General features: G+C 37.0%; 3 protein-coding genes across 8 annotated transcripts; 2 read left to right on the top strand and 1 right to left on the bottom strand.

The window, feature by feature from the left end:
* Positions 1 to 427: 427 nt before the first annotated feature.
* LOC111790923 (DNA topoisomerase 2) lies at positions 428 to 8,162 on the bottom strand. Of its 6 annotated transcripts, none has more exons than XM_023672052.1 (20): positions 7,596 to 8,162; positions 6,677 to 6,969; positions 6,534 to 6,600; positions 6,178 to 6,448; positions 5,888 to 6,090; positions 5,589 to 5,798; positions 5,397 to 5,510; positions 5,121 to 5,231; positions 4,474 to 4,638; positions 4,051 to 4,392; positions 3,736 to 3,869; positions 3,255 to 3,636; positions 2,987 to 3,173; positions 2,842 to 2,891; positions 2,327 to 2,749; positions 2,053 to 2,242; positions 1,892 to 1,953; positions 1,682 to 1,712; positions 1,357 to 1,431; positions 428 to 1,187 (listed from the first exon to the last, which is right to left on the bottom strand). In XM_023672052.1, exons 1-20 carry the CDS (start codon positions 8,160 to 8,162, stop codon positions 589 to 591), a joined length of 4,476 nt encoding a protein of 1,491 aa, XP_023527820.1. In that variant the 3' UTR covers positions 428 to 588. The 6 variants fall into 6 exon arrangements, with proteins under 6 accessions (XP_023527820.1, XP_023527823.1, XP_023527822.1 ...); XM_023672055.1 differs by having other exon boundaries at positions 1,682 to 1,709; XM_023672054.1 differs by lacking the exons at positions 1,357 to 1,431; positions 1,682 to 1,712 and adding an exon at positions 1,559 to 1,664 and having other exon boundaries at positions 589 to 1,187.
* A 4,225-nt stretch (positions 8,163 to 12,387) lies between these two features.
* On the top strand, positions 12,388 to 15,691 carry LOC111791609. Its single transcript, XM_023673002.1, has 4 exons — positions 12,388 to 12,483; positions 13,002 to 13,093; positions 14,237 to 14,734; positions 14,847 to 15,691. Exons 2-4 carry the CDS (start codon positions 13,006 to 13,008, stop codon positions 15,365 to 15,367), a joined length of 1,107 nt encoding a protein of 368 aa, XP_023528770.1. The 5' UTR covers positions 12,388 to 12,483; positions 13,002 to 13,005; the 3' UTR covers positions 15,368 to 15,691.
* A 192-nt stretch (positions 15,692 to 15,883) lies between these two features.
* Positions 15,884 to 18,533, top strand: LOC111789807. Its single transcript, XM_023670505.1, has 2 exons — positions 15,884 to 16,378; positions 17,529 to 18,533. The coding sequence occupies exons 1-2, from the start codon at positions 16,062 to 16,064 to the stop codon at positions 17,536 to 17,538; spliced, it is 327 nt and encodes a 108-aa protein (XP_023526273.1). The 5' UTR covers positions 15,884 to 16,061; the 3' UTR covers positions 17,539 to 18,533.
* Positions 18,534 to 18,746: the final 213 nt, after the last annotated feature.

Genomic DNA, 18,746 nt, shown 5'->3' with positions numbered 1-18,746 from the left:
GACTCAATTTCTCCTTCAATTCCATTCCCATCTTCTTAAATCTCTGGACAAACCCAGGAACCATCTGTTTTCCTTGTTGGTCTTTCTTTGTTTTTTCTTCAGAAGAATCTGAAGGGTCTTGGTTATGGTTATGGCAGCAGAGAAAGACGATCGGTCTTGGGCTGATGCTTCTGTTTCCGAACTGCACGGCGGGGAAGAAATGACGGTGGTCGGTGGAGAGGGCTGCCATGGAAATGGAAGAAAATGGTGTTTGGAGATATTTTGTGGGGATGGAGATCTATTTAAGGATGGGAATTTGAATAAATTGGGGAAAGGAATGGATAGATTTTGTTATATGGAGACAAAAATGAGATGGGAATTGGCTACTTTTGCAAGTAAGTCTTTTATGAGGACTTTTCAATGGCTTTTTGGATGCATTCAAATGTGGTTTGCAAGAATATCTAAACATGTTAATGCCCAGTGGTTTAGATTCCTAGTTCTGCTGCTTAAGTGACGGTTAAATACAATACTCCAAGAAGACAGATCTCCAAAGATCAGTTTCTCCCCAGAAAGAAGTTGTTTATACATTCATAGAGGTTTCTTCTTGAATCAATCTTCATCCAAGTCGGCTTCTTCATCAAAGTCGGAATCCTCATAAACTGGTTCGCTATCTGAATCACTAACCACATATCTGACCTGAGTTCTGTTTGTCCTCTGTGATCTTCCTCTTGCCAGCGGAACTCGGCCGACTTCTTCATCAGTAGTCTCAGAAGAAGCAGAACCCATCATCTTTCCTTCATTTCCAGCTTCTACTTCCTCTTCCTCTTCCCCAATTTTTCTTCCCAACATAGAGCCACTTTTCTTGTTGAAAGGTGATTCTCTTATCTTCCTCACTTTCTTCTCCGGTGAGATGCCGGAGTTCTCAGTTGGCTCCAGCATCTGAGTTATCAGTTTCTGACCCAACCTCGCCACCGGCTCTTGCTTCTTGGTTGTTTTGGTTGTTTTGGCATTTGCAGCTGCCTTTCTTCCTCCTCCCTTCTTGGCTGCTGGAGGGGCTATCTCCTTTATTTCGAAGTCCCCGTTGTCGCTGTCATCGGAAATCTGAGCAGACTTTGCAGTAGTTTTCTTCTTGGCAGCTGCTCTCTTGCTGGGTTCTTTCTTCTTGGCCGCCGCTTGTACTTTCGGCACTTCAGTTTCCATGGCTGAAACTGACGAGAAAAAAAGTTTGATCATCAAATTTTGTATGATATCTATAACCAAGAGAATATACAACTGTGTAACTATTGGGAATAGCAGTAATTTAACAGGATAAAGGGCTCGTTCACACATAAATGTAAATTTGTGATTAGTTCCAACAATGAATGAAAATTATTTTACCTTCTGATGGTTCAGGAGATGATTCAAGTTTGTAGGCAGCAAGACGATCTTTAAGCTCGAGGACTTCGTCGTCGTNAGAAACCAAGAGAATATACAACTTTGTAACTATTGGGAATAGCAGTAATTTAACAGGATAAAGGGCTCGTTCACACTTAAAAGTAAATTTGTGATTAGTTTCAACAATGAATGAAAATTATTTTACCTTCTGATGGTTCAGGAGATGATTCAAGTTTGTAGGCAGCAAGACGATCTTTAAGCTCGAGGACTTCGTCGTCGTCATCGTCGTCAAGAACTGCAGCTTTACCCTGCTGTTTTCACAACANGTCATCGTCGTCAAGAACTGCAGCTTTACCCTGCTGTTTTCACAACAAAACAAAGTCATTATTTCCAAGCGATCATTTGATGGGGAGTTTCTGAAGGACTAAAACGAATTATCAAAACTGTTACCTTTTTAGCAGGAGCTTTTCTTGGAGCTGCTTTGCCTTTGNTGATGGGGAGTTTCTGAAGGACTAAAATGAATTATCAAAACTGTTACCTTTTTAGCAGGAGCTTTTCTTGGAGCTGCTTTGCCTTTGGGCTTCACCACCGGGTTATTTGCTGTAAAAAGTGAAAATCATTGAGGTTAATAATAACGGCAAAGAAAATAAAACCAAACAAACATAGAAGTTTCTGAAGAGGATGATAAAAAAAACTTACCAACTTCCGTTGTTGTAGAACTAGATGTTGTTATGTCCATACTTTCCGTGATGGTTTCTGAATTGCTGGTCTTCTTACTGTTGCGTGGGGCTTTTGGTGCATTTCTAGAGATTTTTGGCTTTACATCGTTATTTTTTATTCTCTGCTGTTTTCTTACCTCATCTGCCTGAGCATCATTTCTATCCATCTCCTGTATTACAATCAAGATCTTAAGCAAAATGTAGCTGACAATGAATATCATGAAATGTGAAAGAAGTTATTAGTTTGATCTTACATCAAGTTCCTTCTCGAGATAATCAAGATCTTTCAGCCACAAAGACTTCGGGGTTGCCTTCCTCAGCTCTTCCACTTCCCCTTTGAACTTGTCTCTCTCATTACATAGCTCCTGAACCTTCTCGATGGTCAAGGTTCCGATTGCCAGAGCGAGTAGATACTCGTAATCACTGACTCGTTCCCCTTTTACTACTTCCGGACTCTCCTCTGCCTCATCTGTTTCGTTTGATGCCCCGGCAACCTCCGGCTCAACGGATTTAGTCTTCTTAGGAAAGGGTGTAAAGCCTTTCTCTTGAAGCTCATGGAACAAATCTACTCTTCTTCTATTGCTTACTATTATCTCTCCATTCACAACAGCAAGGATAAACCTCACCTTGTTTTCCAGTTTGAGCAACTCCGTTTCAAGGTTTTCCAAAAGATTTCTCTACATTCCAAAGTGAAAAGTTTAGTCAACAGATCATTGTTTTCTCTACCATTCAGACAATTAGGAGAACAACACAAGGATGCGACGCTCACCTTTCTTTTCTCAAAGAATTCAAGTCTAAGAGGGAAAAACTCCTCAAGAACTGCAAAATAGTTATATTTTTAAGTCAGGTCAAGGAGCTCCAACAGCAGCAATAAAAAGCCAGGTATTGTATGTAAATATCAAAACACAACATACTTTGTTCTGGTGTGTCATATTTCTTAATCACGCCATTTGCATCAAACAGATGCATGTTGCTAGTGCTAACAGTTGTAGTTAATTTGAATTTCTTCTTCAAACCTTCCTGCATGGCCAGTATCATGTTTTCCTCCGTCAAGTGAACATCAATGGAAACAGTTTTGTCATCGCTGTGGTGGTCAGCTTGCTGCAATAGCACCAAGGAAAGTAGATTTTGTTAGTACACAATGAATAAGAAGCTTTTGCGTGAGTGTCATCATTTCTCTACCTCAATAAAAGGATCCTTCGCTGCTTTTTCTTTATCTTTGTCATTCTTTGTTGAAACTCTTGTTACAGAGTCAAGAAAGTCCTTGTAATCATTAGTCCATCGGCGGACTGGCAACTCGGTTATTCTTAACGTCGTGTCGCTGACTTCCTCAATAATTCCACTAACAGTGTAACTAGTACCTCCTTCTTTAGTGGCAGTTTTCTCTATAGTTCCTGAAAAACCTCTATACCAGGGATCCATTGGCAACATCGCTTCACCATTCAACATGCGTCTTACATTTCTAATGATGTCTCTAGGATTATAATTTGGAATGTACGAACTCCAACCAGTTCCTATTCCCTCACTTCCGTTGACAAGAACGGTTGGTATGATAGGCATATACCTAAAAGCACAAAAGAAAAAGATGAACATGACAACGTTTCAAGCCTTGTGCAAACTTATTTTTCTTAAGTGGGAAAAAAATGCACTAGTTGAGATTTACCAGGTTGGTTCAATCGACTGGCCGTCTTCATTTAAGTAGTTAAGAAGTTTGTCGTCGTCTTTCGGGAAAAGGAATCGTGTAGCATTTGAAAGTTTAGTGTAAATGTACCTAGAACTTGCATGATCTTTGCCTCCCTGGAGAAAAACGCACAAAATAAATCAATGCCTAGAATTTCATAAGACTTGTGTTCATGAGAGTTAAATGAGGGAATATCTACATGGTTTCGNGCCTCCCTGGAGAAAAACGCACAAAATAAATCAATGCCTAGAATTTCATAAGACTGTGTTCATGAGAGTTAAATGAGGGAATATCTACATGGTTTCGTGTGCCAAACTGTCCATTTGGTAGAAGAAGATTAATGTTGTTGCTGCCGACAAAGTCCTGTGCCATTCCAATGATGGTACTAGCAAGACTCTGCTCACCGTGATGATAAGCAGAATGCTCAGATACATAACCGGAAAATTGAGAAACCTTTGCCTCTTTGATAAAGTTTCTCTTGAAAGAACAGAAAAGGATCTTCCTTTGGCCAGGTTTAAGGCCATCAACCATTGAGGGAATAGACCTTTGTAAATCAGCCATTGAAAATAATATAAGCTCCTTGTTGACGAAGTCGCTATATTTGATCAATTTTTCTGACTGATCTAGATGGGTACCAGCCTGCAAACGTGTTATTGAAGACGATTAACTCCTTGCCTCAAGGCTAAATTACATGGGCTGTTGGTTGATCAAACGTCTTACCTCAAATTGACGGAGCCAATTCTTCCTCTCTTCAATCTTCTTCTTACTGAAAGCAAGCTCAATCGCCTCCCCGTCATGTTCATCTTGCCAAATAAAATCTTTCTTGTGCTTTGCCAGCTGTTCGAAGTACTCTCTTCCTTCTTTAGATGTGCTTGTTCCCAACCCCTGCGCAATTAGTATAACAAATTTATAGACGGAAACACTTGTTGAGGATTGTTAGGAGGAAGTCCCACGTGGCTAATTTAGAGAAAGATCATGGGTTTATAAGTAAGGAATACATATCTATTAGTACGAGGCCTTTTAAGGAAGCCCAAAACAAAACCATGAGAACTTATGCTCCAAATGGACAATATCATACTATTGTAGAGAGTCAGTTTTCCTATCAACACTAATACATTTCAAATAGAATTTGAAGAAATACAACTTACACANGGATCATGGGTTTATAAGTAAGGAATACATATCCATTGGTACTAGGCCTTTTAGGGAAGCCCAAAGCAAAGCCATGAGAGCTTATGCTCCAAATGGACAATATCATACCATGGTAGAGAGTCAGTTTTCCTAACAACGCTAATACATTTCAAATAGAATTTGAAGAAATACAACTTACACAATGAAGTTGCTATATTTAAGTCTTAAAGACCGACCTTATAGTACTTGATTGACCAGCCACTTGCATTGCCCCTTAAGTTATCTTTCCAAGCCTCGTACTCGGGCATGGTATAGAATGATAAAACAGTTCCATTCCTATGAGTAGCCTGCGGACGTCAAAAGAATGTGTGAGAAGCCGTACCTTTTAGAAACCTTGCTAGTAAGGACTAATCAACGAAGCATAACCAACCTTGACAATAGGCGTTNTGTGTGAGAAGCCGTACCTTTTAGAAACCTTGCTAGTGAGGACTAATCAACGAAGCATAACCAACCTTGACAATAGGCGTTATGAATTCAACCAAAAACGACGGCACTCTTAAGAGGGAAGGCCAGAAAGAATGAATAAAGTTGATCAAGAGCCCTTTAATGTGCGAACCATCGTGATCCTGTGTAATGGCATTGACGTTAAGCCCTTGTTGCAGACAGAAGCAAATAAATGAACATAAATTCGTAAGCCATCAGACCTGATCGGTCATAATCATCAAATGACCATATCTCAAAGCCTTAGCATTGTTGTATTCCTTCCCTTGCTGAAGTCCAAGAATTTGCTTGATGTATTGGATTTCTTTATTCTCAGTGATCTGTTTACTGCTTGCTTCCCTCACATTGAGCAATTTACCTCTCAGTGGGAATACGCCATAAAAATCTCGACCTACTACACCGAGACCAGCCATCTATTGGAAGAACAACAACAAAGTTATAAATCATCTAGGGAAAGGGAGAGAAAAGCATCAATCTGCAAGTGTCAAAATTAAAAACTTACTGCAAGGGCCTTGGCTGAATCTCCTTCTGTCAAAATTAAGGTACATTTTTCCGAATTCTTCCCTCCAGCGCAATTGGCATCCTCCAACTTTTCTATACCACTAATCTTTTCTGTTTTTGCTCCATCCGTTTTCTTCAGGTCTTTGCTTTGCTTGAAATTAACCCACGAGAGAACGCTATCCATAATGCCAGATTTCGTGGCCACTGAGTTGCAACATGTACAGTAATCAGTATCTTACACTTAATAATAAACCAGCATATGGATTATGTTGATGATTTATGCATGCATACCGTTCTTCAAAAAGTCTGGCGTAAGTTCGCATGCAGAGCCGAAACTGCTTTGACGAATTGTCAAGGTTTCCTTGGTTTGGGAGTCGAAGGCAGGATTATCAATGAGAGCGTTGATAAAAACCCACAAATAGCTCTTCACGTTGTGGGCCTTCACGTTAGCATTTTTGTTCTTCTTATTTACAACAGTCATAACATAATTTGCTATTTGATTAGTAATGTAATCGACATGAGTCCCACCCTTGATAGTTGCAATCCCGTTCACAAAGCTGACCTGCTCAACGAAACACCAATTAATTACTCAAGAACTTACAATATACAGCGTTAGTTGCAGTGATCGCACTCATTCAAAAGATTACCTGCTGGAACTGGCCCTCACTTAAGGTCACCACGATTTCCCATCTCTCATTAGGCCGAATGTGATACCTGAAAGAATTCTTAACCCTTATACCAAATCCGTAGAATATAACATAAACTTCAAATTATGCAAACAGAAGTCTACCTTTTTGGAGGTTCCGTCTGGAATGCGGCTGCCGATTTGAGATAGAAGTCTACATAATCTTGAAACGATTTAACAGGGACCCTTTGTCCATTTAGCTCAACTTTCACGGTTTTACCGAGGCATCCGGCCAAATCCAGCACTCTCTTTTTCATCAGTGCAACAACGTCATCTTCAAGATGAGTCATGTTGAACTTAGCCAAGTCTGGCTTAAAAGTCACCTTGGTCCAATTATCACCCTCCTTGCACTTTGTTATGATCGGCTCAGATTTTTTCCCCATGTTATCAGAGAATACCTTCCATGTTCAAAATAAGCACATTGGTTAATTTCCAGCACTTGCTAAAAGAAGCTCAGATGATTATACTACTTCAACAAAAGCTAACCTCAAAGAACTAAGAAAATCTTATATAAGTTACAGGAAGTTACATTCAAGGAGGGAAATGATATCCAAAGAGTACTTTTAAAAATGAGGCTCGGGGAAAGAGTATGAACCAAGATTCTAAGATGAATGCAAACATAATTTACAAAATAAAGACATATATAGCATTTTATAGTTCTTGAAGCACAATTATGNATTACAAAACAAAGACATATATAGCATTTTATAGTTCTTGAAGCACAATTATGAAAGAACCTCGAAGCTAAAAGACATTGCAGAATTCCAGAAACGCACTAGGAGAATCAAAACCTATGAATCAAGCATCTGAGATCAATACCTAAACAGGATAACTGCAAGCAAAATTGAAAATAAATAGAGACGTTTATGGCATCTTATAGTTCATGACGGCATTGCAGAATTCCAATGCACAAATAATAGAGCCCACACCATCGGATCAAAGTCAAATCACCAAATCCGCAAAATTAAGTCAAAAAAGAAAATAAAACACGATTTATCCTTCACGAAGGATGCAGAAATCGTACCTGCTTATACTTCTTCAGACGTCTTCCATCTGCCGTCTCGATCACAAATTCAGTAGAAAAAATATTCGTAAGTTTCGCACCGTAGCCGTTGCGTCCACCAGTGGTTTTCTTCTCAGTATCATCATAGTTACTACTAGTCAACAGATGTCCGAAGATCAACTCAGGCACATAAACCTTTTCTTCCTGATGAACTTCAACCGGAACTCCATCTCCATTGTTGAACACACTGATAAAATTCTGCTCAGCGTCAATTACAACCTTGAGCGAGTCCATCGAGGGGTCTCTCTGCTTATTATCTGCAGCATTGACCAAAATTTCATCAAAGATCTTGTAAAGACCAGGCACATATGTGACGGATCGGTGGACCATCTTGTCGTTCTCGTAAATCCAGAGATTCTGGGTGTGCTTTTCGATTGATCCGACATAGGTATCGGGTCTGAGGAGGATGTGCTCTAGCTGAGTCTTCTTCTGGTACATTTCTTCGATTGTTTTCTTTGGCCCCCCCGGATCGGAGTCGACATTGGCGGCGTTGCTGTTCTGCAATGGGCGCTTCTTCTCCACGGCCATGGTGATCGAAAAACTCGTTCTTGAGAGAGAGAAAAAAGACACAGAGATGGTGTCTGAAAGATTCTAGGTGATGAAAGAGAAAGAAATTGGGGATTTATAGAAATTAGGGTTTGATTCAAGAATTTGAATTTGAATTTGAATTTGGGCGGCTTCTTTTACAACAACGCCAACGGCTAGCTCTGCTGCGATCCGGGTTTGGGCCTGACTGGCTCGGGTTCCGATGAAACCCAGTCGTCCTGGTTTAGTTTTTACATTTTAAAATTTCTCATAATTTCTTTTTTTTTTTTTTTAATTGTGAAGCTGAGTTTTATTTAATTTTTTATATTTTAAAAAATATAATAGATACGTAAACCTTTAACCTTTAATATAATTAATTTATGTCATTTATTCTAATGGTAATATTTAAAGACTATTGTACCTTTTTTTATTAAAATTAAAAAATTTATCTTTATTTTGGAAATATATTAATTTATTAAAAAAAATTACCATTACCTACCTCTCTATCCTTAAGCTAATCAATTTTGTCGGTATCTATTAATTATAAGATTTATTAAAAACTTAAAGTCCAAATTTGAACCATCCCAATCTCCAAATTCTACAATGGGCTAATTAAATAGATGGATGAAACGTTCATTCTTTCTACCCTAAAAGAATTCAACCAATCAACATGGCAAGTCTGCATCTCAAAGTTACTTTACGATGCTACATGTGAGAGCGTCACTATGCCATTGTAGTGAGTTGTATCGTAAAACTAAAGTGTCACACATAGAAAAAAAAAATAATTAAAATGGTAATGTGAATCAAAATGTTAAATCTAAGAAAAATAATTAACAATTAAGGAGACAAAATCAAGAAAATGTTAGAAAGGTGATTGAGGAAGTGGGCCTGAGTGCACATGNGTTGTACATTTTTTTATTAAAATTAAAAAATTTATCTTTATTTTAGAAATATATTAATTTATTAAAAAAATTACTATCCGTAACTAAGGCTATAATAAAAATGAAAACTTTAAAATAATTATTTTTTTTTAAACAAAAATAAATGAAAATTTTCACGATAATAGAGAATGAAATAGATGGCTAATACGTTTGTCGGACATTTCTACAATAAAAACTCCATTAAAAGAAAAAAAATTATGTAATTCAAATTTAAGGTAAAACAACTATTTTTTAACTGAAGGGTCAAACAAACATTGGCACGAATACATCGAAAAGTGAGTATCTGTCTACTAATATCAATTTTAAGTTCAAAAAGTGACCACAAGTAAGTTAATTTTCGATGGTCAATTTTGGAGCGACCGTCCTCGCTTCAAAAATAATTTGAATGCATGATTATATTTTAATAATAAAAAATAAATATCTTAAAAATAATTATAACCTTGATATTCAAAAAAAAAAAAAAAAAAAAAAAAAAAAAAAAAAAAAAAAAANACGTTTTAAACATACTTTTTTTTTTCTTTAATAACATTGGTTGATTTGAGCCCTTATTCTTATTTAGTTCGATTGACACGTCGATTTCATTACTTCAACCTGTATCCTTAAACTAATCAATTTTATCCGTATCTATTAATTATAAGATTTTATTAAAAGTTTAAAGTCCAAATTTGAACCTCTGAACTTATAAAAACTAAAATATAACGAAATATATATATATATTAATTTAATTCAATCTCCAAAATCTACCATGTGCTAATTAAATAGATCTGCAATATTGTCTACAAAGAATGGTTTCATGTTAGTATCAAGATGGATGAAACGTTCATTCTTTTTACACTAAAAGAATTCATTCAATCAACATGGCAAGTCTGCATCTCAAAGTTACTTTACGATGCTACATGTGAGAGCGTTTGGTAATGTGAATCAAAATGTTAAATCTAAGAAAAATAATTAACAATTAAGGAGACAAAATCAAGAAAATGTTAGAAAGGTGATTGAGGAAGTGGGCCTGAGTGCACATGGGAAATGGGCCCCCAATCAGCCCATTACCATTAAATTAGTCTTTTTTATTAAACAAAATCTTTGTTGTCCTACCCACCACACGTCTCACTTTAATAATGCCACGTGCCAGTTTTAATTTATTAATTTTAGGAAAATATTAATTTCTCATTAAAATAAATTTTCAATTCGTTAAATTATAGCCTTTCCTCACGACAAGTCGACAATGCGCATGTGGAATCTGAACCGGCTAAAGCGACACTTTAGCTGGCGCATCTTAGCATCAATTATTTGATATCCTACGCATTCTTAAAACTTATTATTATTATTATTATATTGTATTCTGATTTTCAAATTTAATAATTACATTTAAAAAAAAAAATCAGGACGAAAATCCCAATTTTACCCTCCTCTACCCATTTTCCCCATCAAATTAATGTTCTATTTATGTTTTTATTTATTTATTTTATTTTAAATAAGATGGTTTGTAACCAATTAATTACGCACAAAAAAAAAATTAAAACATAAAAAAATAATTTATTTTTTAAAACCGCGTGGGGTATGCTGGGAATAAGATGGAATTGCCTTTTTTTTCTCTCCTTTTCTTTACACTTTTATTTTTTAAATGATTAATTATGTTTTTTTATTATTAATAATAATAATTCGATTGATATTTGAGATGTAACGAAAAAATATATATATATATATATTTTGGTAGGACGATATTACATTATCTCAACTATCCCTTAAACAATACCTCTTCTCTCGACCATTTCTCTTGGCATTATGATCGTAGGAGACAGAAGTTTATGTTCAATCACAAGATCTCAAATTGAGTTTGGTAATGATTGATAAAAATCATATCATCGATCTGACATGTCATGAATTCCACTGTTTTGATAAAACTTACCGAAACAACGGACATATCTTCAACTATTTTAGACTGAAAATAAACATCTCGATTCATTACAACTTCTCGAATGGAAGGACCAATTTAATGACTAAGTAAAACTAACAGTAGATGAAATTCATCAACGAACAAATCGGTTTAGCCTATTGATCATTCAGATACATTAACCAAATGCAAATTGGGTTTCACACAATGACATGATCGAGTTTCGAACCATCAATATCATATCAATAGACTATAAAGTGCACTCGTAGCAATATATTCGTTAATTTAAAATATTTATGCAAATTATGCCCAAAAAAAAAACAATAATTATCAATCAATCAAGTGGAGATAGATCTCCAACTACACATGGGGAGAATCAAATTCCATAAGATTCTCTAATGTTTTATCTTATAATAATGAATATTTTTTAAAGGCTGAAATAATTATTTTTATTTAACAAGTTTTATAATTCATAATATTTATGTTTTTTTATAAATAATTTCCCTGCANTTAAATAATTTTCCTGCATTTATATATATTTTTAATTTTTATAATATGACTTAGAAACCACTGCTAAATAAATATTTTAATAAGTTGATGAAGTGGGCAGGAAATTTCGTTGTATTCATAGATAATGTGATATTTTTTTTTAATTTCTCATAAATTAAATTAAGTTAAATTAAATTGCATTGAGAGACAGCATCTGACATGTATTCAAATAATGCCCCAAAAATTATTATTTATTTATTTATTTAATTAAATTCATCAGAACGAAGAAAGATTAATTAATTCCAGCCACTTCTATTTCTTGTTTCCTCAACCGAAACCATTAATTACAAATAAATTTAAAACTTCAAATAAAATAATAAATAAATAACTCCCAATTATTTGGATTTTTTAATTCTTATACGTTCAATTTTAAATTAAGATATAAAAATAATAACAAATTTAACCCAAAACATTCAAATAAATAAATAAATAAATAAATAAATAAATAAAGAATACAAAATATTATTTTATCCGAGAAGAATCATTCCAGTAATACTGTATCGAATTCATAAATAAATTTTATTTATATGAACCTAATTCAGATAAGTTCATAATTGAATTCAAACCATACCGATTGAGTTGATGGTGTTTTTAGACACTCCTATAATTTATCGCTCGATATGGTCGATTACAGGATGATTGAAGTAAAAAGAAAATTAGAAAATAAAACAAAAACGATTTTTGAGGAGAAAGTGAAATGACAAGTTTGCCACTTGAGGCCATGAATCATGGAGAAAAAATCGGTCCCAAATGGAAATAAGCAGACAGATACACAAACAATGTTTCAGGTTACACCTCACTTAAACGCGGATTTCTCTACTAATCTCCTTCTCTTTCCTCGCGTCTTCGTGGTTTTATCATTTTTCCCTCACTATAAATACAATCTCTTAATCCCACTTCCTCTCCCATCCATTGAATACCCTTTTCCCCTTCTCAAACCCCCCAAAAATGGCTTCTCTTTCATGTTCATCACTGCCATTGCTAGCGTTCTTCTTGCTATTGGCTTCTTCAGCCTTTGCAGGGTCGACTTTGGAAGGTATAATGCTTATTTTCGAAACCCCTTTTGCTTAGTTTTGTAATTTGGCTATCTTTTATGTGGGTTTGTTGTTTAGCTGCATGATGAACTGATGTTTGTTTGTGGGCTTCTCTCTTTTGTTGTTGGTACTGTTTTGGATCTTGTTTGTTGGATTTATTGTAGAAATGTGTAGTTTTAGCTTTCTGGTTTGCTATAATGAATGTTTTGTACTGGTTTTACTTATGAAATCCATTTAGATCTGCCCCTTATAGAGTTTGTTTTACTCTCCAAACCAGTTTGAGGCTTTGTATTTGGTGTTAGGATGCTAAGAGTGTCAAATGAGCCTAGGCTCACCGCTAGCAGATATTGTACTCTTTGAACTTTTCCTTCTTGGCTTGGATTGTTACAAATGGTATCAGAGCTAGACACCGGGCGGTGTGCTAGTNAAAAATGGCTTCTCTTTCATGTTCATCACTGCCATTGCTAGCGTTCTTCTTGCTATTGGCTTCTTCAGCCTTTGCAGGGTCGATTTTGGAAGGTATAATGCTTATTTTCGAAACCCCTTTTGCTTAGTTTTGTAATTTGGCTATCTTTTATGTGGGTTTGTTGTTTAGCTGCATGATGAACTGATGTTTGTTTGTGGGCTTCTCTCTTTTGTTGTTGGTACTGTTTTGGATCTTGTTTGTTGGATTTATTGTAGAAATGTGTAGTTTTAGCTTTCTGGTTTGCTATATTGAATGTTTTGTACTGGTTTTACTTATGAAATCCATTTAGATCTGCCCCTTATAGAGTTTGTTTTACTCTCCAAACCCGTTTGAGGCTTTGTATTTGGTGTTAGGATGCTAAGAGTGTCAAATGAGCCTAGGCTCACCGCTAGCAGATATTGTACTCTTTGAACTTTTCCTTCTTGGCTTGGATTGTTACAAATGGTATCAGAGCTAGACACCGGGCGGTGTGCTAGTAGGGATGTTGGGCCCTCAATGGGGTGGATTGTGAGATCTCACATTGGTTGGAGAGGGGAAGAAGCATTCCTTATAAGGGTGTGAAACCCCTCTCCCTAGTAGACGTGTTTTAGAACTGTGAGGTTGATGGTGATATGTAATGGGCCAAAGCAGACAATATGTGCTAGCGATGGGCTTGGACTGTTACAAATGGTATCAGAGCTAGACATTGGTCAGTGTGCTAACGAGGATGCTGGGCCCTCAAGGGGGTGGATTGTGAGATCCCAAGTCGGTTGAAGAGGGGAACGGAACATATTTTGTAAGGGTGGAGCCCGGAAGGGAAACCTCTCCCTAGCAGACGTGTTTTCAAACCGTGAGGTTGACGGTGATACGTAACTGGCCAAAACGGACAACGGTGGGCTTGGGCTGTTACAAATGGTATTAGAGCTAGATATCGGGCGGTGTGTCAGCGAGGACGCTAGCTCTCAAAGGGGTGTATTGTGAGATCCCACATCAGTTGGAGAGAGGAACGAAGCATTCTTTAGAGAAAGGTGTGGAAATCTCTCTCTAGTGGGCGTGTTTTAAAACCTTGAGGGGAAGCCGAAAAGAGAGCCTAAACAAAATAATATCTGCTAGCGGTGAGCTTGGCCTGTTATATGTCAATCGAGTTGGATCTTTAACTTTCTGCCTCCCTCTTAGAGCATTTCTTGATCTTGAACGTTGCTTCTTTATTCACACAGGACTTCTAGCAAATGGGAACTTTGAGGAACCACCATTAAAAACCAACTTAAAGAAAACAGTCATAGTAGGCAAAGACTCTCTGCCAAGCTGGGAGATCAATGGCTTTGTTGAGTACATCTCAGGTGGCCCTCAACCCGGCGGAATGTTCTTCCCCGTTGCTCACGGCGTCCATGCCGTAAGGCTCGGCAACGAAGCATCGATATCTCAGATCATAAAAGTGAAAAAAGGGTCTCTTTATGCTCTAACTTTTGGAGCTTCAAGAACATGTGCACAAGATGAAGTCTTGTCTGTGTTAGTACCTCCCCAGAATGGAAGTTTGCCTCTGCAGACTCTTTACAGCAGCGATGGAGGCGATGTTTACGCTTTCGGATTTGTAGCTTCGTCGGATTCTGTTAAGGTTACGTTCCACAATCCCGGAGTTCAGGAAGATCCCGCTTGTGGACCTCTGTTGGACGCCGTTGCCATCAAAGAGCTTATTCGTCCAGTCCCAACAAGAGGTAAACATGCTCGTCTGTCTTTTCGAGATCTAAAAACTCAGGTCATTTGATAACGAACTTGTGAATTTGGTTCGCTGCTTAATCTCGATGTTTGTTAATGGTAATCTTGCAGATAACTTGGTTAGGAACCCGAGCTTCGAGGTTGGTCCTCATCGGTTAGTAAACTCGACCAACGGAGTTCTTCTTCCTCCAAGACAAGAAGACCTTACATCTCCACTCCCAGGCTGGATCATAGAGTCACTCAAGGCTGTAAAGTTCATTGATTCAAAGCATTTCAACGTTCCCGTTGGACTTGCAGCGGTCGAGCTCGTTGCAGGGAGAGAAAGCGCGGTGGCTCAAATCATCAGAACCATCCCCAACAAGCTATACTCGCTAACGTTCAAAGTCGGTGACGCCAAGAACGGATGCCATGGATCAATGATGGTGGAAGCATTTGCTGCTAAAGACACTCTCAAAGTTCCCTTCCAATCTCAAGGAAAAGGGCTTTACAAAACTGCCATTCTCAAGTTCAAAGCAATCTCGCCTAGAACCAGAATCACATTCTTCAGTTCATACTACCATACCAGAACAGACGACTTCGGATCCCTTTGTGGCCCCGTGCTCGATGATGTTCGTGTTGTTCCTACGTATTAGAGATATTGTTTCCATGGCTGCTGCTACCGCGCCCCGGGTTTGGTATCGAAATACTCGTAGACGTTGCATCGGCTGCTTAATGTAATTAAAAACCTTTGATGAGGCTAGATGTGTTCTTCAACTGTTTGCAATTATGGATTATTTCATAGTATCCATGATCTTAGTTTGAATGTGGCGTGTCACGGTCGCATCATGACACTCTTCTATCTTAGCCTTCACGTGACTCGTTGAACACCATTTGAGAGTCACCGCTTTACTTATCGTAATGTAGTGTCAAAATCTATTTTATTTATAATATGTTTATAACATTTTTCTCCACTTAAATTAGTTATCGTGGTCGGTGATTTTGTAGATTATGATACTATGCACAAATCAAATTATTTTTTTATTTGTTTAATTTTATTTTTATTTTTTTAATTAATAAGTTTCTAAAATTTAAAAATATGTAATTAATTAATTAATGGTGTAATGAAATTGAAAGTTAATAATTTTTTTTTTATTATTATTAAATTAATTTCTAACCCTAAATCTATCTCCTCCATCACTTTCTTTCTCGCCGTCGTTTCCCTTCATCCCAAGTTTCGACTCTCTAACCGCAGCTACCGTCGCCGTCCCTTCACTGTTGCTTATCGGCGCCGACATAGCCCACTTCACCTGCTGTAAGAACGACAAACCGAGTGGTTGAACTCTAGTAATGAATTCGTTGTCGCGAAACCTATCATGCTCCATCAGATCTTCGTTGCACACCAATTGCCTGCAGCACCTTCACTATCAGCAGCAGCAATGGAGGGGGATTAGAGTGAAGGTACTGAATGGAAATTTGGAGCGGGCACTGACATTTTTGCAAAGGAAGATGCGATCGAGCGGAATTGAGCGGCTGATTAAGCGTGAACAGACTCATCATATAAAGAATTCTGAGAAACGAGTTTTGGCCAGAAAGAATTTGGAGCGCAAAATTCGATCGCAGGACCTCGCTCGCAAGCTCAAAGCCATCCTTATAAAGAAAGTCAGGTATTTGTAAATCTTTTCTTTCAACAATAAGCTATTGCGCGATGTTGCTAGTGTTCGAATGGATTCTGCATAGTGGCCCGATCATACGGTTCTTCTAGCTTTGTCCAGTTTTAGCGACTAGGGATTGCTTAGTACTTGAAATGTGGATTTAGTACAATCAAATGCAACACGTTTCTGCCTGTAGAACTGTAAGAAAATTTGACTTCGTGCCCAAACCATCAGCAACCTATTGCTAGCACAATATCTAGGATTCAGAGTAGAGTAAAATGCTGAAGGAAAGATACCATCGAATATGTTCATGTATTCTGTTGAGATTCTTTTAGGAACTGTTGTGTAGGCAATACTGGCGATCATTAAAGAGAACAAGATCAAGTTATCTGTTCTTATCAATTCAGTTCTTTGGAGTTGTTTAGAAGATTATTGATGACCGACCTCCCTTGACATTATCAAAAACTTCATCCAGCAAATCCTTTAAGATCATCAGTTCGAAAACAAAGCCAATACGTTTGAACTTATTTATGAATAACCCAGCTTTCATTTAGAAGAATTGAAAGAATTCAGGATCATACAAAAAAAGGGAGGCAAACTACAAAAAGGACCTCCAATCAAGAGAAATATGAATCAAGGATAATTGCAAAAGTGTTTAGTAATTCAAGCCATAAGGACAAAATTCTCATACTCCAACTTGCCACAAGAAACTAATCAATATCAGTATGCTTATGCAGAATCTCACATGCCTGGCTAAGATTTTATTTAGTTTAAATAGAATAGAACCAGGGATTTCTAGACTTGTTCAGGATATCTTAGAAGGATTATTTAGTATCTTTAAATATTTTTTAAAAATATATTATTGCCTAGCATCTTTAGCTCTAAGAAGCTGTATCTTTCAAGCGCTACTTGGAGTTTTACTTCTCCTTCTTTTAATTAAGCAGTTTCTTATTTTCTCAAGTCGAGAAAAGAAATTGATTTGGACTAAACTTGGACAGAATTATTCATTATTCACATGATTGAACGAGGAAAAAAACGGCTTGGATTAACTTAAAAGAATAAAAGAATGTAACAAGAAGATCGTTCCGAGAAAAGTGTGGTTTTTGCTTTTGGATTCTCCCTCTGCTTTCTAACTACAACTTTATCATCTGATTTGTTGCAGGGGTCTGTAAGCATGTGGTATGTGGCATTATAGTTTCACAGGCATCTCCTCTTAACTATGGCTGCCTCTTAAAAGTGCAATTGAAGTTCCTTTATTCAGCAGGAAGGCGCCAACGAGCTGTTTATCTTACATGGCTTTCTATCGTTTATTTTTCTCTTATCTGAGCAATTTTTCTGCCCGCTATGGTACCTCCCAAATTCTATTGCTCCTCTTTTGAAATATATAAAAATTGCCCATAAGGGTCCTATAATAGTGAGTTTAAAGGGAGTGAACTCAATTCAATGGTGTGTCTAGATGTTATATGGGTCAGGGTCAGGTGGGTTGTCTTGTGAGATTAGTCGTAAGGGTCATGGGTATAATAAGGAGTTTAGAGGGAGTGAATTCAATCAATGGTGACCACTTAGATTTAACATCTTACTCGTGTTTTTGGTGTCTAGATGTTGTATGGGTCAAGTGGGTTGTCTCGTGAGATTAGTCGTAAGGGTCATGGGCATAATAAGGGGTTTAGAGGGAGTGAATTCAATCAATGGTGACCACTTAGATTTAACATCTTACTCGTGTTTTTTGTGTCTAGATGTTGTATGGGTCAAGTGGTTGTCTCGTGAGATTGGTCGTAAGGGTCATGGGTCTAATAAGGAGTTTAGAGGGAGTGAATTCAATCAATGGTGACCACTTAGATTTAACATCTTACTCGTGTTTTTGGTGTCTAGATGTTACATGGGTCAGGTGGGTTGTCTCGTGAGTTTAGTCGTAAGGGTCATGGGTATAATAAGGAGCTTAGAGGGAGTGAATTCAATCAATGGCGACCACTTAGATTTAATATTCTACTGCTTATTTTTGGCGATATTGTAGGGTCGAGCAAGTTTTTAGATGAGTTGCATTCAATTGGTATCTTTTATGACAACTTTTTTATTACTATAACTTTGATCATTGTTGTATCAACAAATTTAGCTATTGATCTGAAATTCAACCTGAAGTTCATGCATATCAATCATTCACTATAAAGGATTCTCTCGCTTTCTTGATTGTGAAATATCTCATTCTTACAAAATTGGCTACAACCCTCTCAGAATGAGAAACTAGGGCAAAAGTGACCCTTTATTTATTGTTCTAAGATACAATTTTATTATGAAATTTGTTGTCTATATGTTTCTTTATACTGTGTTCCATTTATTCAAAGGACAACAGTGATTTATTTTGTGTATTTATGGGGGGGGG

This window comes from Cucurbita pepo, chromosome LG03 (genome assembly GCF_002806865.2).
Source record: "Cucurbita pepo subsp. pepo cultivar mu-cu-16 chromosome LG03, ASM280686v2, whole genome shotgun sequence".
NCBI classification, from domain to species: domain Eukaryota; kingdom Viridiplantae; phylum Streptophyta; class Magnoliopsida; order Cucurbitales; family Cucurbitaceae; genus Cucurbita; species Cucurbita pepo.
The sequence above is the reverse complement of the archived record's forward strand: the minus strand, read 5'-3'. Positions and strand labels throughout refer to the sequence as shown.